The 25,728-nt window shown below is 41.0% G+C and overlaps 1 protein-coding gene across 13 annotated transcripts in view; it reads left to right on the top strand.

Annotated features, from left to right (window-relative positions):
• The window catches only part of ZFAND4 (zinc finger AN1-type containing 4), a 217,234-nt gene that overhangs the window by 77,714 nt on the left and 113,792 nt on the right, over nucleotides 1-25,728 (top strand). For 10 of the 13 annotated variants that reach the window (XM_029609188.1, XM_029609190.1, XM_029609189.1 and 7 more), the window contains one exon: nucleotides 8,592-8,648. The exons of the other annotated variants lie outside the window; for them this stretch is intronic. In XM_029609188.1, coding sequence (XP_029465048.1) covers nucleotides 8,592-8,648 — 57 coding nt within the window. The remainder of the gene's footprint in view (nucleotides 1-8,591; nucleotides 8,649-25,728) is intronic. 13 annotated transcript variants of the gene reach the window in all.

The raw sequence follows: 25,728 nt of genomic DNA, 5'->3' as shown, positions 1-25,728 counted from the left end.
TAAAATTAGCTTGACGGTCTGAGCTCATAATTTGTCATGCCACTGGTTGTTCAGACTTCTTTTTCCTCACCGCACCTCTTGTTGTACCCTTTCTATATGTTTGTAATGGGATGGCTCCTCAGTGTGGGTGACAGTTAGTTGGGTATTTTTGTGCCTATAGTCTGTTTAACTATACATGTATGGAACCCGGACCTCGTCATGTGTTGTAACATTTGTTTTTCATGCAAAATAAAATAAAAACTTACAAAAAAAAAAAAAAAAAGGGTTGAAGTAAAATTTAAGTTCTAGACGGGAAAACTTCGCACCGTTCCAAACTGCTTTTCATTTAACAGAACAAGATTCCTTGTCCTGTAATAGGCACTTTGTTCCCGACAATATCCCGACAAAATTTAACAAGGCACTTATCTTTTTGATTGTTTTAAATCGTTTTTTCTCATAACAGCATTGCCGTGCCTTTCGCCAATATGAAGTGCTAGTTGGCTGCCGCCCTTCAAAAAATTATTTTAATTCATTCATTCTACAATTGGCATCCATCGCATTAAAGAAGAATTTTTTCATGTTTCAAAGAAAATATTACCAGCAAATCTCTGGAAAAGCAATGGGAGCCACCATTGCTAATTTGTTCATGACAGAGTTTGAAAAAGAATGGATTAATAATTCACCATTTTTGTCCAAGATTGTTTTTTACAAACGATATATTGATGACATTTTCATTTTGTGGAGTGGTACAGAGAGAGCTAATTTTATTAGGGAGATGGATCAATACCTTCGATGAGAAAATTCAGTTTGTGATACATCAAGACTTTTTGGAAATATCATTTTTGGATGTGTTATTGAAGAAAACAGTGACAGGAGAAATTATCACTAGCATTTTCAAAAAATCCACAGACCGTAATACGTTGCACTTTGAAATTGCACATCCCATGCCATTAAAGAACAGCCTTCCCTTTTCGCAATTTTTGAGATACAAGAGCAATTGTTCTAATACAAAGATTTATAGACAACAATCAGATCAACTAATATCTGATTTCAAACAAAGAGGTTATCCCAATAAATGCATAAAGAATGCATTTAAAAGAGCTCTGTATTATGACAGGGATGCCTTGTTAACTCAATGTAAATCAAAAAATTCAGAGGTAATTACATGTGTTACTCAATATTCGCCTTCATCACGCAAGATTGTTCAGCTTATGCGTAATCATTGGTTTCTCATTCAGATGATTCCTGGGATGCAAAATATGGAATTTAGAGTAGCTTATTCAAGAACAAAAACTTTAAAGGAGATTTTAAGCCCTTCTACATTGCAAGAGAAACCAAATCAAATGCATTCCATTGATGAGACTATTCCATTATTTATTTGATAACTTTTAATATACCAACATTCGTAGGGCACATCATGCCAGTTTAGCTCATGTGTGGCCACTGCAAGATCTGCGATCAAACTTTGGAACTTTAATTCATTTGTTCACAAACTCAGTATAGATATAAGTTGAACAACTTTATAACATGTCAAACTGATTTTGTCATTTACATCATAAAATGTCTTTGAAATAAAATCTATGTGGACCAAACGAAGAGGTCTTTGAGATTGAGAATTGGGGAACACAAAAGTTGCCTAAGAAACAGAAAAACAACCGCTCCAATTGTTGCGCATTGTATTAAGGAAAATCACAATACAGGAGATTTAAAATGGTTTGTGATAGACCACATTAAACCAGATTTGAGAGGGGGCAACTGAGAGAAGTGGTTGTTTAGAAAAGAGGAGTGGATTTTTAAGTTGCGTTCAGAGGAGCCTATTGGTCTTAATTCAAAGATCGAATGGAACAGTTTGTTACATTAAAATCAGAACGCATAGTAATTGGGAATTCATCAGAATGTTGAGTATGTGGGGCATTGTTAAAAAATTATGCTGCCTTAAATTGTGGTTAAATTGTAACACGAGCAACTGCAAGTGTAAGCGAAATGGAGAAAAGTAGCTGTTTAGAGAACGAACAGGAATGGAAGAACATATGGAACGGACAGACAATTAAGAAATTAAATACAAAAAATAAACATCTACATTGAGCATGCGCGGGACCTGTCAAATAGTTTGACGGTCCGATAGTTAAAAATAGAAAAGCAAATCGAGCATGCGTGAACCTGTCAAAAAAGCAACAGACCTTTAAATTTGACGTTAGAGCGTATCACACGCCATTACGTGCACAACCAGGAATTAAATAAGATCATTGAGCATGCATGAATCTGTTAAGCAATTCTAAAGACCTTTTAAATCTGACGTCAGATCGTTATAGATATCATTACGGACATTATGATTGGTTCTTTTTCAAGCCCGTTAGCTGGTTAAAAAAAGCGCGGCCATGTTGTGAATCTTTAGATCAAACCCGACAAACAAACAAACAAGGGTATTGACAAAATCGTGAGTATTTCTGACAGTGGCATGAATTAAAATAATTTTTTGAAGGGCGGCAGCCAACTAGCACTTCATATTGGCGAAAGGCACGGCAATGTTATGAGAGAAAACAATTTAAAATAAGCAAAAAGATAAGTGCCTCGTTGTTAAATTTTGTCGGGAACAAAGTACCTGTTGCAGGACATAAAGAATCATGTTCTGTTAAATGAAAAGCAGTTTGGAACGATGCGAAGTTTTCCCGTCTAGAACTTAAATTTTACTTCAACCCTTTTTTTTTTTTATCACAGATGATTTGCTGGATGAAAGCTTATAATCATGGTAAAGGCTTGCAACAATTGAGGATATTACTATAGGAAAGATTGACCTCAATTGCAGATACTAAAGTCAATGGCTGTGTGAAAGAAAAAAATCAGTAAAGACATCATAAGAACTTTAATTGGAAACACAGTAGTACTGTAAGCAGTAACCAATAGAAAATGACTTCAAGTATTTTTACAAAAAATGAAATTAGGAGTAAAAGACCAGTGACTGTAACAATTGGCTCACAAGTTTCTGAGAATTCGGATCTCTTGCCAATACTGAGGTCTTCTCTCTATTAAAAAAAAAAAAAAAAAAAAAAAAAAAAGTTTTCCTAATAATTGTGTTAACGAATAAAGGTTAAAAATTTTAATAGTTAAAATTCACAACAAGGTAATCTCATTTATAGTGATTTTTTTGCAGCAAAGATTCTAACTATAACTAGTTATTTGTTCCATCCGATTGTCACCTAAGGGTAAGGACTAACATCCTGCTGTCCTAGGAGAACATCTGTTACAGGTAAGTAATTCTGCTTTACACTGATCCATACAGTATAGCTATCCCTGCATCCTATGTTGCCCCCTATCGTAATTTCAGCAGTACTATCTCAGTTTGTCAGTACCATCTCATGTCCCTTCACCTTGAATGGGCTTCTTAACTAGTTGAGTCTTCTCATAAGGATTCCAATGTTCCCCTACTTCTATTTGCTACAGCAGCTGGCACTGGCCAGTCTAGATTGGTAAATATAGGTCTCCCATTCATAGCACCTTGCCGTTGCATACTATCCTTTGGATGGCTTCTAACCTGTTTAACTCTTCTCCCTTGATATTTCAATACCTTCTGTTTTGTGCTTGATACAAAACTACTACTCCCTCTTTATTTCACCTATTCTGTCCTTTCTGAAAAGAGTGTATCCTGATCTGTCTGTCTCCTATTCATGATAATCCCTGAGCCTCGATTCAGTGATGGCTCTTAAATCGGTTGGTTAGGTAGACTGAGTGTTTGTATGCATGACTTTTCAAGTTGTTTTTCTATCTCCTTTCTTGTTTATCTATTCAGTCCTATGAACTACTTCTCTCTTTTTTTCCACTGCTACTTGACCAACCTGCTTTATTGCTTTCCCCAGTTCATAATCTTCCAATTTCCATCTGGTATTTTAATGCATTCCAATTTACTACTGCTTCAGCATTTCTACCTGCTAATACATGACTCTCTGTATACTTGCCCATTCCCAAGACTTCATTCCGCTTATTAAGGGGTCTGTTTCAAAGTTCTACTGAGCAGGTAAGATAAGACTAATTTTAGCCAATTTTCTTTAGGAGAATATTCAGACAAATGAAACAGGCTAGGTTTTCATCTGAACAGTTTTCTGATTGTATTTGTATCACTTATGTACTGTGCTTTCAACTGGGTATTATAAATTAAGAATTTTATGCTATTTTAGGCCAATTTTGGAAGACTTAGATTTCCACAACTTAGTTCAGGTGTTCATATTTACCACAGTAGACTATTGTAAATCGCTATATATCGGGCTCCCAAAACATCGTCTGCAATCTTTACAACTTTTGCAGAAATTGGCTGCATGATTAATTTTAAACGGAATTTTTATTAACTTGAAAATGCCTTCATTTGCATGGGTCTGGATACAGGTTCCACAGCAACAGATGCTTTTGGCGCATACTTTTGATATTTAATCATTAGTTCAGTCACTCTGTTTGCTGTGGAACCTGTATCCAGATGCGTGCAAATAAAGGCATTTTCAGGTTAATAAAAATCCCGTTTAGACTAGAGATTCTTCGATACTTTGCTTCAGTTATATATTATCCAATCAACGAGCACAGCTTTGTTGCAGTCGGTGTACTCTCCCGCGTATCTATCTATATATTTTTATCATTTATACTGCCGGTGTCTTTCCCTTTAAACCACCAGCACAAATTATTTTTCTTTTAGGTATGTTTTATAGATTGCTTCATATTTTTTTTTCCCATTTTTAATTTTAATCGATGTGCTCACTAAGTAATTCCCCATGGCGCATCATTTTCTGGTTTTATTTCATTTTATTTAGAACATTCGGTATATTTAGTTATTATCTAAACTGATTATTTGCCATCAAACAATTTTTTGTTCACAATGTTCCTACATCATTCTCTCCACAACACTTGTACAAGTCCAGGCAACCAATCTGTATTGAGTTTTTTATTGATATTGTATGCCTTAAATAATCGGCATTGACGGTACAGCACTGGCTATTTTAAAATATCAAATGAGTCACACTGCTGTTTAAGTTTCAGCTTGCCTGTCCACACCTTTATTTATGCATTTATTTATTTTTTTATTCATGCGTCTATTATTTTGTAAATTATTTATTTGCCAACCCTTAATCACCTTCTTCTCACAAGCACACATTTGGGGCCAGATACACAGAAGAAGAAGGGCAAGGGACGCCCTGAGGAACACTGAAGCGACCTGCCTCCTAGGCCGGGAGGCCTGCCCCTCCCTGGTGACATCATCGGAAGCGCCGGCGCCAGATCCACCTCAAAGGGAGGCATGCTCCCAGGCGTTGTGCGCGACAAAGGGGCACTCCCCTTTGTGCACCCCTTCGCACAAACCTTAGTGCAGACCCCAAACCCAGCAAATCTATTGCTACACTCTATGAGAAATGGCAAACATTCAAACCCCTGACTACATCCACCTCAAGTCCCACAGAAAAGATCATAGCTCGGATAACCCACAGAAGGAAACAAGAAAAAAAACAAAGAAACATTATAAGTACCAACACTCAAACATCACTCACATCAACACTAAGACCTACAGCAGTTACATAGCACTATCATTCCTTCTATTCAACGCACAATCCATAGTAAAGAAAATACCTGTCATCTCTGACCTACTTAACGATCACAAACCAGATTTCATAGCCATCACGGAAACATGGATAAGAAACACCGACCCAGTCTTAATCAACCAAATCAATAACCCCATCTACAGAACGTTTTCAATCCCCTGACCAAAAAAGAAAGGAGGGCTAATGCTAATCGTAAAAAATAACCTACAGATGAAACTACTCTCAACCAACACCCACCTACCACTGGAAATTGCACTGTTCGACTCACCTTTACTACAAATCTGTCTGGTATACTGCCCCCCCACAATTCACTAGATCGGAACTGCTCTCCACTAATAGAATTCCTCTTGTCCAAACTAACTATCAACAAAAACCCATCATCATCTTAGGATACTTTAACATACACGTTGACACAGTCCCCCACTCCCCCACATGTAACGCAATAACAGACGCCCTATCAACCCTAGGATTAAGTCAAATCATCAAAGGCCCAATATACAAAGCAGGTCACACACTAGACCTCGTCTTCATCAATACTGACATATGGGCTAATTACCACACAAATTTCACTAATAACCCCTGGTCGGACCACTCTCTAATCCACGCCAACCTGTCTTCCAACTGTAAACTTACAACAGAAAAAAGCCCACCTAGATCCTTCTCCTTTCGGCCACCCTTCAACATAGAGACATTTCAAGAGAATCTACAAACAGAACTAACATAGACCTATCTATCACAGAAACCGCCACCTCATCCTGGCTCAACATCACTAAAACAATAGCAGACAAGATAAACCCCACAATAAAGAAAACAATAAAAAACCCAAAACACCAAAACCAATGGTACAAATGACAATATCAGATCAGCCAAACACGAACTCCGAAAAAAGAAAAAACCTGGAGGAACAACAAAACTACACTACTGAATGCCTACCGATCACACTTAGCATACTACAAAAAACTTATCCACAATGCAAAAAAAGACAACTTCTACTCAAATAAACAAATTCCAACACAACCCAAGAATGCTCTTCAATATCATACATTGCCTAACCAAATCCTCCAACGACCAGACATCACCAACCTCCAGGCTCTCAAGCAACGACTTTGAGGTTTTTTATTTTTTCGTTAAAGAAAACTGCAAACAACCTCAGCAACAAGCAAGACCCGAAAATACAAATCAATCAAAACACCAAGCTGGCCCAACTTTGATTCAGCATCATCACTGGAAATCCAAAATATCATCAAAAAAATGAACCCAGCTAAGCACCCTATCGACAGCATACCCATACAGTCGATCAAAGCCATCGAACCATCAATAACAAAAACGATAACAGACATCATAAACCTATCCCTCATAGAAGGAAACTACCCAGACTGCCTAAAATCAGCAATTATCAAACCCATACTGAAAAAGACCAACCTTGATCCAGAAAACCCTTTAAACTACCGACCCATATCAAACCTACCATTCATTGCCAAAATTATTGAAAAAATCGCCCACTCCCAACTCAGTGATCACCTGGAAAGGAACAACATCCTACTCCCCACGCAGTTCGGCTTCAGGAAACAACTAAACACTGAATCACTACTCCTATCTTTAAACGACACCACGCTCAAAGGATTTGACAACGGCCACAGCTGCCTTCTAGTCCTACTAGACCTATCAGCAGTCTTCGACACGGTAAACCATTCAATACTGATTGACCGTCTATCCGAAATTGGTGTAACTGAAAAAAAACCCTTCAATGGTTCTCATTCTATCTATCACAAAGGACCTACCAGGTGTCAATCAATGATACCCTCTCAAAGAAAATAAACCTTGACACTGGAGTTCCCCAAGGCTCTGCACTATCGGCGACACTCTTCAACATTTATCTTCTCCCGATATGCCACTGACTCACTTCATATATGCTGATGACATCCAAATACTCATCCCAATACACAACTCTCTGGAAAACACCTACAAAAAAACAGCCAATTACCTCACCAAAATAAAGCAACTACTAACCAACATGAGACTTATCCTAAACATTAAGACAGAAATAATCATGCTGGATAGAAAGAACAATCCTATGCACATACCACCACTCAACATAATGAATCAAAAGACTGCAATCTCCCATGTCACTCATGCCCGTAACCTAGGAGTCATAATCGCAAGGAACTATCCTTCAAGAACCATATCTCCGCTAAAATCAAAGACAGATATTACAAACTCCTAACCCTACGACATCTAAAACCTTTCCTTTCCCCCAACGACTTCAGAACAGTCCTCCAACTACTCATCTTCTCCAACCTGGATTACTGCAACTCCCTACTATTCAACTTACCTCTCACCACCATCCGACCTCTCCAAATCCTTCAAAACACAGCTGCCAGAATACTCACAGGAATGAAACAATATGATCACATTACTCCAACTCTCATTTCACTACACTGGCTCCCAATAAAATACAGGATAGACTACAAAATACTATCCATAATACATAAAATAATATATGAAAAACAAACTGGCTAAGTGCATTCATAAAACTCCACTCACCAAACCGAAATCTCCGTTCAGCTAACAAAGGTCTATTAAAAATTCCACCTGCTCGCCACAAACAACTTACGTCAACTCGGAAGAGAGCCATTTCCCTAGGAAGCCCCGAACTCTGGAACACCCTCCCAACCGAACTGAGAACACAGCAAAATTTAAAAACCTTCAAAAAAGAACTAAAAACTTGGATGTTCACCAAGCCTACCAAAACAATCAATGACTCTAAGCTACATCTTCCATCCCTACCGGCCCATACAGAACCAATAAAAAAAACCACGTAATTTAACCTGTACAGTTTAACAACTGAACTATGCTTAGAACGACTACGATAACAATGTTAACAAGCACGTGAATTTCTGAACACTCTGTTAAACATCTATACTTTGTAAACCGTTGTGATGGAGAAACCGAACGACGGTATATAAAACTCGATAAATATATACTCGTTTAAGACTTTTTAATTATGATTTTACATATCAATTGATTATTTTTCTTTAGATCAACTATTCTGTGCAACACTATTACTGAATCTCCAGCGTTCCCAAATTCATACAGGTATACCATAAATTCTTCTTAATTGCTGCATCTATGTCTGCATAAAAATATTTTGTTGTTTGAATGATCTTGTTTGTATTTTTCTCATCACGCTACACTTTTTTGCTTGGATTCTACTCATCATTTTTTGTTTTTTTGCCAGTGTACACAGCATATTTAAATCACTCTACTTTGATCCATTAATCTTTTATTCATTTTTAAATGTTACATTTTATATGTTGCCTATTTTCAATGTTTTTTATTTGTTTTAATATAGTTTTATATGTTTGTTCATTTATTGTAGCCACTGAGGCAGCCCCATGTATAAGGGGCGAAACTTGGCCAGAGTCGGGCTTTTTCAAAGTATTTAGTCTCCATTTGAATAAAGCATTTTAATTGGACATCTGGCATCTATTCTTTGTTTACCATGATTGAGAGAGCAAGACAACCTGCATATATCTGTCAGTCTGTGGGTATGTGAAAAGGAGAGAGACTGTGTGAGAGCAAGAGAGCCTGTGTATGTGACAGCATATGTGTGAGTGAGAGCGAGCCTGTGTGTGTGTGGGGGGGGGGGAGGATAAAGATCGTGAGGCCTGCCTTCCTCAATCCACAACAATCTGTGGGTGACTGGAAATCAAAAGATCCCAGGTATAGACAGCTGGAGGTTTTAATCCTATTTTAAATTTCATGTGTCTGCTGTTTGAAATATTTGGAATTTGGGAAATATTAAAAAAAAAAAAGAGTCATTTTAATTACTGGATGTTCATTGGCTGTTGCCTACTTGCCGTATTTATTCTTTTTATTAGTATGGCTTTAATATTATGAATGATGTTTTGTATTTCTTGACTTTAGTGCTTAATGTTTTATAAGAAATGATGATCCTGTTTTTCAATTATTGCACTGTATAGTCAGGTTTGCTGTGATTTCCAGAGCATATGTGTGAATGAGAGAGTCAATGAGCATATGTATGAGCAAGAAGACTAATAAGAGACCATGTGTTCTCCATAGCAGGCCCAATATTATGGAACTCTCTACCTGAGACTCAGACCCCAGAAACAAAGAAATTCAAACATAACCTGAAAAATAGTTATTTCAGAATGCCTATAACGTAACTTAAAATGATCTGAACACAGAGCATGCACCTACAAGGTCAAATTCATTAAGAACCTATCGATTGAACTAAATACCTAATCGGTTACCAACAGTGTCCAATTAAATAAAACTGAAACATATTTTATATACCACCAAACTTACATCTCTCCAGTACCTTAAATTTAAAAGTGCTAGAATATCCCTGTAGATCTGCATCACCCCTAATGTGTCTAGCTTTAAATTGTATGTTATATGTTCAAATCAAGTCTATATACTTGTCAATCTATATGTATGTCATGTTGTAAACCATTGTGATCTTCATTTGGAACAACGGTATATAAAATGGCTAAATAAATAACCTAAGATATCCAAATATAGAGAAGGAGCAAAGCTGCACTCCAAATTAATATACAAAATCCCAAAGGAGTGCAAAAATACTTATAGGTCCAAGCGTTGTATCATCAAAATATTTATTTTAAACGTTCAAACGGAACCACTCCTTATTTTTAATCCATACATCAATTAATGACTGCTTCAGGGTCCCCCGACACGGACCCCGTGTTTCGCCCGAAGGCTGCGTCGGGAGGGACAGTCGGTAAATTTTTAAACAATAGCTAAAAGAGAACAAAACATCAGTATTAAAGAAAGGACCAATTTAAGGGTACAGCATGTATTTGTTGACGCCGGGACACATACCTTAAACACAGCTGAGGAGTTCTCACAGCTAAAGCGGTAAGGAGGGCGGGCGGTTAGATAAAACACAGCGTTTTTAAAGAACACTTTTTGGCGCGGTTTTGAGCCACCAATCAAAAGCACGTTTCGGCTGACCAATCAGGGAAGGGCAAACTGCGCTGTTATGAACTAATACAAAATGAATGAATGCAGAAAGAAAACAACTGAATTTAATCTTGAAAAATCAGATTGAAATTGTATGTGGGAAGATCCTTATGGGAAATGTTATTTATAGAAAATACTGCCACTCGATCTCATTGTTCAGTCCTGCGGGGTGTAAACTATTAAGCATAAATATCCATTTTTGTTCTCTACGGATAAGCATGTCAGAGAAGTTACCTCCCCGAGCCGGGGGATGAAGCTGATCAATTATCAGAAACTTTAGATCATCTTCAGTGTGCCCTGCTGTTTGCCAATGGGAAACAAGAGGAGCTGTTTCGCGGCCAGTGCGAATGTTGGACCGGTGCTCAATAATGCGAGTACGTATCTGTCTCGTAGTTTTGCCCACATATAATTTAGGGCAAGGACACAGGATTACATAGATTACTCCTCGTGAATGACAACTGGTAGAAAATTTTAAAGAAAATTTTTTACAAGTGATGGGATGTTCAAAATGATCAGTAGATATAGCAAAAGGACATACTGAACATTGTCCGCAGGATTGATGACCAGATACCACATCTGGATTGTCACTACGATCAGATTGAAAATGTGAATGCACAAGCATGTTTCTCAGGTTTTTGCCCCGGCAGAAAGAAAAACGTAGAGGGTAATTGAAAACTTCATGTAAAGATAACATGGACCAATGACGTTTTAATATGGAGGTAATAGTGTGCACATGAGTGGAAAAGGGCAAAATACAGTTAATGCAAGAGTCCTCTGTTTCTTTCTGCATTCATTCATTTTGTATTAGTTCATAACAGCGCAGTTTGCCCTTCCCTGATTGGTCAGCCGAAACGTGCTTTTGATTGGTGGCTCAAAACCGCGCCAAAAAGTGTTCTTTAAAAACGCTGTGTTTTATCTAACCGCCCGCCCTCCTTACCGCTTTAGCTGTGAGAACTCCTCAGCTGTGTTTAAGGTATGTGTCCCGGCGTCAACAAATACATGCTGTACCCTTAAATTGGTCCTTTCTTTAATACTGATGTTTTGTTCTCTTTTAGCTATTGTTTAAAAATTTACCGACTGTCCCTCCCGACGCAGCCTTCGGGCGAAACACGGGGTCCGTGTCGGGGGACCCTGAAGCAGTCATTAATTGATGTATGGATTAAAAATAAGGAGTGGTTCCGTTTGAACGTTTAAAATAAATATTTTGATGATACAACGCTTGGACCTATAAGTATTTTTGCACTCCTTTGGGATTTTGTAAATAAATAACCTAGACAGCAAATCTATTTAAAAATTTTTTTTAATTTTTTGTTTTTTAGTGAATCATTTTTTGGACTATAGCTAATACAGAATTGTGTACATAGTTCTTTTGCTTAAAAATTCAATCTATTAATTATTGCACTGTTTTAGTCCACTGGACCCTTCTTTTCCTCTTCTCCACCCATCTTGTTCCTTCAGCTCCTTGTTATATGTAACTTGAATCTTTCTCTTTCTAACTATGTTCTATTTTTTACCCTGTTAATTGTAAACCGATGTGATATGAAAATGAATGTCGGTATAAAAAAGTTTTAAATTAAAAAATAAAAAAATCTATTTAAATCAGTGAACTTGTGTGAGAGAATATAAGGGAGTTTGTGAAAGAATGAACACGTATGTTAGAATGTGTATATATGAGAGAGAGGAGAAAGTTTGTGCACATCATGTATCCCTGATTAATCCACGACAATCTCAGGGTGACTGGAGTCAAAGGTTCCTGGGTATGGAGAGCAAGGGATTTTTTTTTTTTTTTTAGCTTTAGTTTTAATTATTGGGTGTTTGATATGTCTGCTGTTTCGAAATATTTTATTGATGATTAGAAATTTAAAAAGAACAATGTTATATGTTAATCATTGGATGTTCTATTTATCAGCTGCTTTGAAATATTTATTCTTTTTATGAGCATGGTTTTACTATTATGATGATTTATATAACTTGTTCTCACAGGACAAGCAGGATGGTAGTCTTCACATATGGGTGACCTCACAGGATGGAGCCCTGTACAGAAAACTTTTCTGTCAAAGTTTCTGCAAAGCTTTGACTGACACTGGCACACTGCATCACCCCTAATGTGCACTGAGCATGCTCAGCCTGCAATTATCCCTGTGAGCCACAGGTGTCTCCCTCAGTCTTCTCTTTTTTCTGCTCTGCAGTAAGCATAGCGGTTAGGAGCTCTGTGAGAAATTCTAACACTTTTTCACACGGAAACACTTAAACTTTTACTTCACAAACATTTTTCCCTGCACAGATCTCCCTTCGCATACGTTTATTCAACGCTCGGTGAGTACTATGCCCTGTTTTTTCGGTCGCTTCCTGTCACCTTCCTGGCCTACCAACCGTTTGCGGCCTTCCCTCTTCCTATGTTTTCAGTTAGCCACACATAGCCTGCGAGTGTCCTTCTGTGACACTCTGCCTGGTTATTAGCGCTAGTAGGACAGGGACTTCCAAGGTTTGTGTTGCGGCCAGGGCCCCTGTCAATTCAGGTCCTTCGATTTCCTCGGTACCTTCACGCAGTTGATGCCACCATCTGTACCCCCTTCAGACTGTCCTGGATTCTTAGATGCCATCGGTACCCCTCCCCCCACGGTACACTGATGCCATCGGTCCCTGCATCGTTTCTATCAGTTGCATCCATGTTTTTCATCCATGGCACTAATTTTTCCTTGAGTTTCATCGCTGCCATCATTGCCCAGATGGATGCCATCGACATACACCTTGTCTTGTCGGTGCCATCCATGCCCGGGACGATGCCACCGTCGCCCGGGGAACTTCCATCGATGCCACGGTCATTTCCATCGATGCCATCCTTTATTTTATTGATGCTATGGACGCCCAGGTCGTTTCCATAATGTCTTCGACATTCCTATCGATGTGATCATCGACTCCGTCAATGCCGGTATCATTTTTCCGATGCCAACGATATTTTTTCGATGATTCGATGCCACATCGTTCCCATAGATACCTACGCCGATACAGTCAGTGCTTCCATCACTGTCATCATTGCGCTGGCCGAGTCATCGACGTTTTTTCATATATATTTTTGACAATACCCTCAAGGCCGCTTCGGCCGCCATCAACACCATCAATACCGACATAGCACTGCCACGTAATTCTCTCTACTGAATACAGTGCTCCATGCTTTGGGTTCTTATTAAAGCCCCGTATTAGCCTACGACACTACATAGTGCCAGGAGCAGTGCAGGCATGCTGATAGTCCGTATAAGCTTAGCTTCCTTTCGTAAGAAACAGCAACAGGCCAGGCGTGCGGCCTTACTAAAAGAACTGAGGGATTTAGAGGGGAGACAAACAGAAGCGGGGGCTACTACCCTACGACTTCTAACACATAAGAGGGAGGATCTGGCAGTGCTTGATGCAGCGGATATAAGCTTACGCCCTGGACCTGGTAAAATAGAGATACTACGAATACGGAGATAAAAATAGCCAGATGTTAGCCAGACGTTTACAGGTTCAGAGAGTAAAAGCGGTGATTTACTCCATTAAATCATCATCGGGGACGATGCAGACGACTCAAGCTGAAATTCATCACCGCTTCCAAGAATATTAACAGGGGTTATATACGCCGGAGATAGGGGCCTCAGAGGAGGAAATATCCTCCTTCTTAGCAGAAGTACCATTGCAGAGTCTCTCCGAAACAGAACAGATGCAGTTGGGTAAACCAATCTCTCCTTTAGAGGTGGATTGGGCGATCAAGGATCTTAAAACTGAGGCTGTTGGGCCACATGGCCCAACCGTCCATGGTACTCCCTTAGCATGTTTGCACATGTGCAGAGCCCAGTGGACCTGTAGGTGTTGGGAAAAATGGGCAGAGTATATTCTGAGTAAGGTGAGATGCAACATCTACCTTAAGAAAGATATGAAGTTGAATACATAAAACCACTCAGTCACAGAGGAACGCAGGATCGGATGAGTATGTAACAAGGTGTGTAACTCACTGACCCTGTTGGCAGAAATGACATTTATGAGGGAAAGAATTTCCCATGTCAAACTGTGAAATGAAAGGAATGGAAAGGCTCGAACGGAGAACGTATGAGACTTATAAGGATAAGATATAGGTTCCATTCCGTGACTAGTGAAAATAGAGGCGGCTTGATCAGTGGATAATCCATGGTAAACTGACTCAAAAGGGGTTTACCGTTAATCTGGTATCACCACTCGGTGTACCTATGTGGAAGATGTCTGGGGAGCAGAATCCGAGGGAGCAAGAGAAAAGAGTGGTGTAGAAAAAGGGAAATACCCTTTTGTATGCGTCATGTGGTAAATCATGCCATTTGGAATGGTAGGATTTATGTGTGGAAGGTTTTGTGACGCTACCAGTACCTGAGAACATCAGTAAGTCTATGATTTGAGACTGACTGGTGAGAAGGCAAATTGGTTACCGGTATGATAGATTGAGAAGTATGGGAAGCATTCTGATCTCGGCCAGGACGTGGGTCTGAGGAACAGTGAACCCCGTCCCGGTTCAACATTAGAAGAGTGCTGGCTATGAGAGGCAACAGAAGAGACACATTTAAGAGGCCCTTGATGGAAGAAAAGCGTCTATGGGAACGCATTGGAAACATGTGTAGGGAGTAGAATCTGTGCACCGTATGGTTCGATTTGGACGCAGAGGGCAAGTTCTGTTGACCTCAGCGTTAGAAGATTTTTCCCGCTACACATGTAGTCCGAGACCATTCAGGAGGATGGAAACCTACATGGAGAAGGTCTGCTAGTGCGCTCAGTAAATCTCTTAGATAATTGGCCCGAGGATACATGGAGTGAGCAAGGGCAAGGGTAGAGTTGCGCAGCTTCCTTGCAGAGCAGCTAAGATGTTGTGCGTGCTTGTGTATTGGAAAGCACATTGTCCCTATGCTGTCTGTATGCACAAAGATTTGTTGCAGAGGCAGTACTGGAAGGCATAAGGGTATAATGCATGGCTACAAGCTCCAGGAAGTTCATATGAAACTGTACCTGGAGCGGGGTAGACGCATATTGGGTTGAGAAGCTTTTAGGTCAAACTTTACAACCCTGAGTAAATGCGAGCATGAGCAGAATCAGACTAGGTTTTGGTTCTAGATCTGCAATATGGATGAGGGACGAAAGCGGTTGAACAGCTTAGACCCACTGATAATGGAATTTCACTGAATCTAACCCATAGCAGTTTTGGATCTATGAGGAAAGTGCATAGTGAAAAAACCCCATGGCCCGACAATGAAGAATTGAGGGGCTGAGGTTATGGAAAATGCACGCAGGGACATGTAAGAATTTATTAGAATGTCTGCGCATATGCTGGTCAGGAAGGTCATTATGACTGTGGTGTCCAGAAGTGTTGTATAAGGGATTTATGGCAGTGACAGTAATCCCAGTTAGTAAATGTATAGTGAGTCACGAAGAAGTTAGAGCTCCTTGCGTGGACTGACTGTGGTTATGCAGCTGTCCATGCAAGGAAAGGCGTGAATGATGTTGCACTCCGCAGAGAAACAGCAGTCACTGATAGTGATTCAATGAAAAATCCCAGTTGCCGAAGCTGGTGCAACCGGCAGAGCTTGGGATTGTAATATTGTTGACTCACCATGAAGCACATAGAAAGATTAGAGGTAATGTACTTACTGCGATATGGAAGCATGGTGACAAGAGATACCATTTTACCTGTGCCTTCTGAAGAAAGTTGGTATTTCTGAGGTCCAGGATGGACGGAGAGTAACTACTTTCTGTTGAAAGAAAGAATTGTGTAATTAAACTCCCCAACCCCCCCCCCTTTGCGCTTTGTAGTGTCTGGGGGAGTGTACCGGGAACTTTGGTACAAAGTGGGGTGGCCGCTGATATCCGGCCAGTTGGGAGACTAGGAGGTGACCAACTGGAGGGGCTGATGTAATCTGGATATCATGTAACTTCCCACGGGAGCGTGAGCAGTAAAGTCTTATCCGCTTTTCTGTGTGCTGTACAAGGAGACGTCGAGACCTGTCCTCAGGCTTCGAGGTGGACTTGCACTTGAGGCAGTATTTGCTGGATCTCGTGTTTAGCAGATCAGCGAATGCACCTGGAGCTTTGGTTCTGAATGAGGAACCAGAAGCCAGAGCATTAATCAGTACAGAGTCTCGTTGCTGAAAGCGGGAGGATGTCCTTATGCAATCCCAAGAAATGATAGAGAGGTTCTCTTGGTATTGTGGCTGACATAGCTGGCATAGAGATATGTGACACTAATACGGATCTTGGAAGGTACATGACCTAGAACTTTTTCGAACCATGTGGCCCGAAATAGAGAACACATCTCAATGGGAATGCCGCAGAAGCGGGTACTTACCATCAGACGTGGATCGCCGAAGGACGAGCTGGTGAAGATTGCTGGCTCTGTGGATTTCAGGAGTCATCGAGGGAGTAGATGCCCGTCTCAACTCTGATGCCTGGTATGGTGGCGCAGGTATAGAGGAGACAGGCTGAGCGTGGCTGGTGCTACCACGGTAGTATTTTGTGGAGGGCCACTATCCCCCACCGATGTCTGAGAGGCACGCCTCGGGAACAGGGGAGCGATTAACAGCTCATGAACCCGGCCCTCGTCGCAGTGGCTCGATGTCTCGTGACGCCAGTGCAGAATTCTTCGAAACTCGTTCCAGTGTTTCTGGAGCACCAAGGACTGCCAATACTGTGCGGAACAGTGTCGATGGCAGTGGTGATATTGATCGGCCCGAGCATTGTTCAGCATCGAAAAGGATAGCACCAATGTGCTAGATGGCGTCGGTGGCGGACATTCACCGTGTCGGTGACTATGCATGCCACAGTGCTCGGCCCAGCGCCGAGATGGATGCCCTCGCCGTCTTGGATGGTTGCTCACCCCGCACCCCGCCATCTTTTGAAGAGGAGTGCGGGGTGAGCAGCGTGGAGACGAGCTCATAAGAAGTCTTACATTTAAGGATAAAAGTTATCGTGTCAGGAGAGTGGCTTCCCCTGAGGAAGAGCAATCGAAACCAGGCCTTGTTGGGGCAAGTGCCGCCTAAGGACTATTGTTACACGCTAAGTGGTTTTCAGCTCCCGGTTTAAACTATTGGCGACCTGACATTCTCTGTTTGAACTTTCTGTTGGAATTCCAGTGTTTTTACACGAATCCAGTGTTCAATGATTTTCAGAAAAACAATAACTATTTTTAGAAATTAAGAAGAAATTAAGAAAGAAATTTTACAGAAAAACAAAATTTATAGAAATACATGTCTAAGGAGTTCAATAAACAATTAAAGGGTGGACGGTGGTGCTCATGATTAAACAAAAAATTTGAGCAGGGCACTAAGGATTAGTGATCCTTGCGTTTTATGAAGCATCACCATACACCTATTAAATATTTTTAAACATTAATGAAGGGAATTGTATTAAATTATTACACTATAACGTGGGAAACACACAGAAAAAGGTGACAAAAAAGAACTATTTAAAAACATTTTAAAAAATATAACAATAAAAAAAGATAAAAGGAAAAGTTTGTATTTTTGGTGTGGGTTTTTTGGTAATGTGACAGTTTGGGTCATAGCATAAGAAGTGCGATGCCAAGTCAGACCAAGGTCCATTGAGCCCAGCATCCTGTCTCCAAAACTGCCCATCTCAAAAAGTAGATTGTTTCTTGTTCACTCCCAGCAACAAGTACTGGGTTTTCTGGAGTCAGCCTAATTAATTATTGATGGATATATATATGGGCCCATGCTTGGAACCCACTGTAACCAGGCATTGCAGGTGGAGGCCTGTGTCTACGTCCCTGCTGGGCGTAGTTCCAGCAGCATGTGGTGACATTATTGCCGGCTCTCTTCCCTCTATGGCCTTTCCCCTCTTTCTGTGCGCGTGGGCTCCTGGCGTGCTGAAGACTTGGTTAGGCAAAGGGAGGGGGAGAGGGAAGAATGGTTATGATCCGATGATGTCATGGGCCGCTTAAAGGGCAGCAACCGAGGCACAGTTGCCCTCTTCTGTTCCTGACCAGCCTTTCTACTCTCCCACCCCAATTCTAGTACTTGAGGCAGAACTTTTCATTGTCAATGTGGAATGCTGAATATGTTGAAATGTTGGATTGGGTTTTTTGCATGCATACTATGTTACTTCCAATTTTATGGCTTGTGCATATTTATTTATTTATTTTTAACTTTTCTATACCGATGCTCCTGTACAGGATACATATTGCACCGGTTTACATGGAACTGAAAACTGTCACCGGAAGGCGTATACAATGAAACATAGGAACCAAGAACGTGCCAATACCAATATGTGTATACAATGAAACATAAGAAATTGCCATGCTGGGTCAGACCAAGGGTCCATCAAGCCCAGCATCCTGTTTCCAACAGAGGCCAAAACCAGGCCAGAAGAACCTGGCAATTACCCAAACACTAAGAAGATCCAATGCTACTGATGCAATTAATAGCAGTGGCTATTCCCTAAGTAAAATTGATTAATAGCCATTAATGGACTTCTCCTCCAAGAACTTATCCAAACCTTTTTTGAACCCAGCTACACTAACTGCACTAACCAAGAACGTGCGGGGAAAATAAAACAGATATGTGAAAAACTTTAGCAACATAATAGAATACACTATCATATAATGTGGTAGATATAACATAATATTAAAATTAGTAACTTTAATAATAAGAAGAATGGGAACGAGGCCTAAGCCTCGGGGAAACAAGCCGGTAGGGGGGAGAAGGGAGAGAGTTAAGGGAGAAAACCGCAATGAGCAATGGGACGTTTAGCATTGGAAGGATTCAAGGGGGAGAGAGAGCATGGGCGAGGGGATTATCTGTCCAAAAAGGCCTGTCTGAAGAGCCAGGTTTTCAGTTTCTTTTTGAAGACTAAAGGGCAGGGTTCTTGGCAGAGGTCTGGTGGGAGTGAGTTCCAGAGTGGAGGCCCAGCTGTGGAGAGGGCGCGCTTCCTTAAAGAGGTTTTAGCAGGTGGGGTATATAACATGTCTTTGTATGCTCTTCTAGTGGGTCTGTTTGAGGTGTGTGGCCTTAATTGGAAGGTTAGATTGAGGGGGGGAGATATTATGTAAAGCCTTGTGGATCATCATGAGGGTTTTAAAGAGGAGCCTGAATTTGATTGGTAACCAGTGCAAGTTTTGAAGGATGGGAGTGATATGTTCTCTTCTGTTGGCATTAGTGAGGATCTTGGCTGTGGCGTTCTGGACCATCTGAAGAGGTTTGATTGAGTTGGCGGGTAGACCCAGCAGGAGGGAGTTGCAGTAGTCCACTTTGGACAAGACGATGGATTGTAACACCAAACGGAAGTCACGGAGGAGTAGTAGTGGTTTTAGTTTTTTTAGTACCTGCAATTTGAAGAAACATTCTTTCGTTGTGTTGTTTATGAATTTTTTTAGGTTAAGTTGATTGTCGAGCAGAACCCCCATGTCTCTCACATGTGATGAATGGTTAATTGTAGTTTTGGCTAGTTGCGAAAGGCTTGAGGAGTTGAGAATAGTGTTGTTGTTGTCCTGAGTTATTAGTAGGATCTCAGTTTTGTTAGTATTTAGGACGAGATTGAGGCTAGTGAGAAGCTGGTTGATTGCTTGAAGGCAGCTCTTCCAATGGGACCAGGTTTTGTGAAGAGATTCGGTAATAGGGATGAGGATGTGGATGTCGTCTGCATAAAGGAAGTGGGTTAATTTTAGGTTAGAAAGTAACTGGCACAGCGGGAGGAGGTAGATGTTAAATAGGGTGGGTGAGAGAGATGATCCTTGGGGAACTCCTGTGTTAGCTCTGACTGGGTGTGATTCTTTGTTGTTGATCCTCACCTTGTAAAACCTATTTTCGAGGAAGGATTTGAACCAGTTGAATGCAGATCCTTTGCCAATGTCTGCCAGTCGCTGAAGTAAGACAGTATGATTCACGGTGTCAAAAGCTGCGGACAAATCCAGCAGAGCGAGTAGGTAAGGTTGGCCTTTTTCCAAGTTTAGGAGGATGGTGTCTGAGAGCGTAGATAGTAAAGATTCCGTGTTTAGTGCCTTGCGGAAGCCAAATTGTGTTGGGGCGAGTGTCATTCTCCTCTAGGTATTCTGATAGTTGTTTGTTTACAACTTTTTCCATGAGCTTGGCTACCAAAGGCAGGTTCGCTATGGGGCGGAAGTTGGCTGGGTCAGATGGAGAAAGATTGGGTTTTTTTAAAAGAGGTTTGAGTATTGCCAGCTTGAGTTGATCTGGTACAAGACCCTGAGCTAGGGAGCAATTTATGACGTCTGCTAGTGGCTTGGCAATGATGTTTGGGATGGAATGAAGCAGGTTGGATGGAATGTGGTCTGCTGGGTGCGAGGAGGGTTTAGTTTTCTTGAGGATGTTTTCTATTTCTAGCGAAGATGTCGATTCGAAGGAGACTAGAGATGAGTTTCGTTGATGGCTTGTGGGGAGAGTAGAGGGGGATGGTGGAAAGGGTGTTGTGAGAGGCGAGATGAGACTGGAGATTTTTTTCTCAAAATAGTCAGCCAATTCATTAGCTTTACTGGAGGTTTGGTCGTCCAGAATGAGAGGTGTGGACGATTTGGTGAGGGCTGGATACGTAGGAGAACAATGCTTTGGAATCGAAAATGAAGTGATGAATTTTTTTTTAGAAGAATTCTTTCTTTGTTCTGTTGATGACGTTCCTGTAAGCATTTAAGTAGGATTTGTAGGCGGCTAGGGTGGTTGTGGAGGGGTTTTTACGCCAGCTATATTCTTTTTTTCTGAGGTTCTGTTTGGTGGACTTCAGTTCCGGTGTGAACCAAGGTTTCCTGTTGTCCCTCTCCGGATGTTAGTAGTCTCCAAATTTTAGATAGCGATGCATGTTCTCCATGGATGTTATATATGAGCAGCATGGTTAGCATTTGTTTGCCAGGCATATGATGATAATGTACCTACTTTAATTTAATGTCACAGCAAGGGGGGAGGCAGGTACCTGGGCTGGTGAGGGCATTTCAGATGTGGTGTAGGTGTGCATCATGGTCCAGGTCAGAGGTGGATTGGCACCTTGGGCAACGCATGGCGGGACATCCTTTTGCCTTGGGAGACCCCCTTGCTTGGGACCGGGTTAGTTACTGCCTTGCTTGATATTACGGCGGGTGGAGGTGTTGGTGGTGTAGCCTGGTCTGGTAATAACCTCTACCTGAGCCGATATGGTAATTTGAAAGGTATATATTCAATAAAGCTGCAGTCTTTTATATCCAATTGCTAGTCTTCTGTTATTTCGTGCTGAGGAATACCGTACCAGTTTTATGGCAGAGTGTTAGATACGTGATGGTTGTGGGTAATGGATTTGGGAGAGGGAAAGACATAACCAGGCCGACAACGGCTGCTAGTTATTTTCCTCCAGGAACTTGTTCAAGCCCTTTTTAAAATTTGCTACATTAGTTGCTGTGGCCACATCCTTCAGCGACAAAATTCCACAGCTCAATTGAGTTGAATGAAAAAAAATACTTTCTCCAATTTGTTTTAAATCTATCACTTGTTTGTTTTAAGGCATGCCCCCTAATCCTGTTATTAATTGAAAAGATAAATAACCCCTATTTCTTTTTCATCCTAGTGCCTTCTTGGAAGCCCATTGTTATACTTGATCTTTTCCTGTTACTATACCATTTATATCTACTCTGTGCAGATTTTGTCTATCTGCATGACCTGTGCTTCAATTAGGGGGGTCTTATGGTTTCAAATGAATGTGGTTTGCCCTCTGGTTTGAGGGTAGGGCCCTAAATACCTTCTTCAGTCCTATTCAAAAACTGCATGAATACAGTCTACATTTTTGAGTCCAGCTTCTAACCCACTTAAGGCTTACTTCAGTACAGTAAGAGGTAGGTTTTAAAAACATACGCGCGCGTACTTTTGTTCACGCACCAGGCGCGAACAAAAGTACGCTGGATTTTATAAGATACGCGCGTAGCTTATAAAATCCGGGGTCGGCGCGCGCAAGGGGGCACCCATTTGTGCAACTTGCACATGCCGAGCCCTGCATGCGCTGCCCGTTCCCTCCGAGGCCGCTCCGAAATCGGAGCGGCCTCGGAGGGACCTTTTTTTCCTACCCCCCCTCCCCCCGCACCTTCCCTTCCCTTCCCCTACCTAACCCACCCCCCCCCGGCCCTATCTAGACCCCCCCCTACCTTTATCGGAGAAGTTACTACTGCCTCCGGGCAGTAGTAACTTACGCGTGCTGGCGCAGCAGGCCCCGACACAGGCCACTGTGTTGGGGCACTCGGCCACGCCCCCGGACCGCCCCTTTTTGCAAGCCCCAGGACGTACGCACGTCCTGGGGCTTGTGCGCGCTGCCGAGCCTATGCAAAATAGGCTCGGCGCGCGCAGGGGGGGTTTGGGGTAGGTTTTCGGGGGGTATGCGCGTATCTTACACGCGTATCCCTTTGAAAATCTACCCCTAAGTGCTTACCACCACCATGTAGAAGAAAATCCCATTTCAGTACATTCTCAATTTTGTCTAAAGTACCCTAGCTCCCCCTCCCCCGCTCTTTTTCCCTCCTCGCTCCCTCCCTCCCTGCCCCCCCTAGCCTCTGCTTTTAATTGTACATAAGTGCACTTGCCTCCTTAATATTGTTTATAAGTTCATATGCTTATCAAATTTTAATATGATAATAATATGGATAACCTAAAAATCCATTTAGTTCAACAAAGTTGTATTTCTGCTCATTGACTTTCTACAATTGTACTTTCGTATATTATCTAGTTAACCTTCTATCATCGTTCATTGTAATTTCCTTTCACAGTTACCTGTAAACCGACATGATGTGTCCTACGAATGCCGGTATATAAAAAGCGTTAAATAAATAAAATAAAAATAAATTGTCAAATGCATGTAGGGCTTGCTTAAATTGAAGCCTCTCATCAAGCTTCCTTCTGAGCTATGGAACATCTTTGTTCTAAGTGAAGTGAGGAAAGCCAGCTATGATCTTTTGCATTCTTGTAAACTCAGGTATCTGACTTGAGAGGTTGCGTCAGCTCATAAAGTCAGTGAGCTCCAAGCCTTAGTGACTTATCCACATAATTACTTGAACGTAAGCAATTACCTATTGACCAAGAAAAAAGTTTGACCATGGAAAAATCCGTATTTGTCCTGGGAAGAAAAGTACATGATCTAGGTTTTTGGCTAGACCCGGAGCTCAGTATCCAACAACAATCTCAGTAAAAATCCAAGAAGGATATTATAAATTACTGGTTCTCAAGACAGCTTAAACCTCTCCTTATCCAAGCTGAATTTAGAACCATGCTCCAAGCTTTGTTATTTGCTATCATAGATTACTGAAATTCTTTATACTTAGGCCTTCTGCAAACAACATTAAGGCCACTCCAAATCTTGCAGAAGTCAGCAGCGAGAGTTTTGACTAGAATAAATAAGAGAACATATCACCCCTGTACTTATCACATTACATTGGCTTCCAGTAGAGGCAAGAATTAAATACAAAATGCTCTGTTTAATTCACAAAGCTATTTATGCCGAACACATTGACTGGCTTAACGCAATGTTATGTATCCATACCCCACAATGTAGGATACCCCTACAGATACCTCTGTGGCAAGTGCCAAACTTACATTGGTCAGGGAAAGAGCTGTCTCGTTAGCGGGCCAAAATTATGGAACACCATGCCTCCTGAATTAAGACTTCAAAAAGATCTGAAACTGTTTAAGAAGGCGTTAAAAACATGGCTTTTTAACCAAGCATATAGTATTGACTTAAGCCAGTGATTTAGATTTAGATTTTATTTAGCTTAATGTGTTTTTTTAAATGTTTTAAGTTTTTCAGTGAGCTATTTTTATTTGTATTTTATTAAGTATTTCATTGTAATTTTTATCGTTTATAAGTCAATTATAAACTGACTAAATATTTAGTGATTCTTTGCACATATCCCAGATTCTTGTCTAAAATGGATCAGAGTTCCACTTTAATCTGTAAATCATCCTTCCAGAATTCTTCCCTAGGCTGCATGCCTATAAGGGTGAAGCAGCAATCCATACTTTAGATTGAAAAAGAACTGCTGCCTTCTGTCTGGAGTAGACTCAAGCTGTTCTATTTAATCTTAATTATCTTGGAAGTTAGTGACAAAGCGCATCATTTCCAGTTGTGTAACAGACTGCATCTCTTTTTTACACCTGGGTAGGATTAAGTTTAGAGGGCATTTCAAGGCTCACCATGTTAGGTCCATGTCGGTATTGGTTGCCAGTGTGTCTATCTTGCTTGAGGAGATTTTCAGGGCTGTGATATAGGGTTCATTCTACACATTCACATCACATTATTGTCTGGACATGGCTTCCCACTGGGATAGTAGATTTGAACTGTTTGTTCACCATGGACTTTTGAGGGGGAGAGCTCCCTCCCTCCCCGGGGACCATTTATATGATTTCATGTCATCTTCCCCATTTGTGTCGTGTAAGAAAAAAAACCCAAATAGAAGGGGTTCCCCCCCCCCCCCCCCCCCAAAAAAAAGTTTCTTCCTTTCTTTTGTTGAAAACAAAATTCCACTTGTGTGACTGCTGAACCTGCTCATCCTCAAAGAAAGCAATGTTGCTGTCTTGTAACAGGTTTTCTCTGAAGAAAGCAGTTCACCATTTGCCCAAACCCATCCTCATCCTCTTCCTCTTGGGAGCTGTTCTGTCTCTTCCGTAAGCTTGGCTAAAATGGGAACTGAAAGAAGCTATGATGCTACTGCAGCTCATAACTTTTATCGTGCTACCAGACATATGCAGCACTGTACAGTGTTAAGTCCCCTGCCTCAAAGTATTTACAGTCTGAGGCAATGGGAGATAAAGTGGCTTACCCAAGGTCAAAAGGAGTGTTAGTGAGAAAACTGAGATTTAACTTTGGCTTCTCTGTTTCCCAACCCATTGCTCTAACTGCTAGGCAGTGACTCCTCCATGAAATCCTGCAAACATACAGTAAAATATTTGAGGTCAATATTCGGCTGCTATCCAGTTGAGCAAGTTAGCCAGATAAACTTATTCAGCTAACTTACCCAAGATATTTAATGGCATGGTATCGCCACTAAATATGCTTGGCTATCTTATAGTTGGCCAGATAAGTTTATCCAGCTAGCTATAGGACAGCCAAATAGCGGTCCTATACTTAAAACATAGTAATGATGGCAGAAGAGGACCAAATGGTCCATCCAGTTTGCCCAGCAATTTCTTATGGTAATATCTGCCGCACT

Source organism: Rhinatrema bivittatum, chromosome 7 (genome assembly GCF_901001135.1).
Source record: "Rhinatrema bivittatum chromosome 7, aRhiBiv1.1, whole genome shotgun sequence".
Lineage (NCBI taxonomy): Eukaryota > Metazoa > Chordata > Amphibia > Gymnophiona > Rhinatrematidae > Rhinatrema > Rhinatrema bivittatum.
The sequence above is the reverse complement of the archived record's forward strand: the minus strand, read 5'-3'. Positions and strand labels throughout refer to the sequence as shown.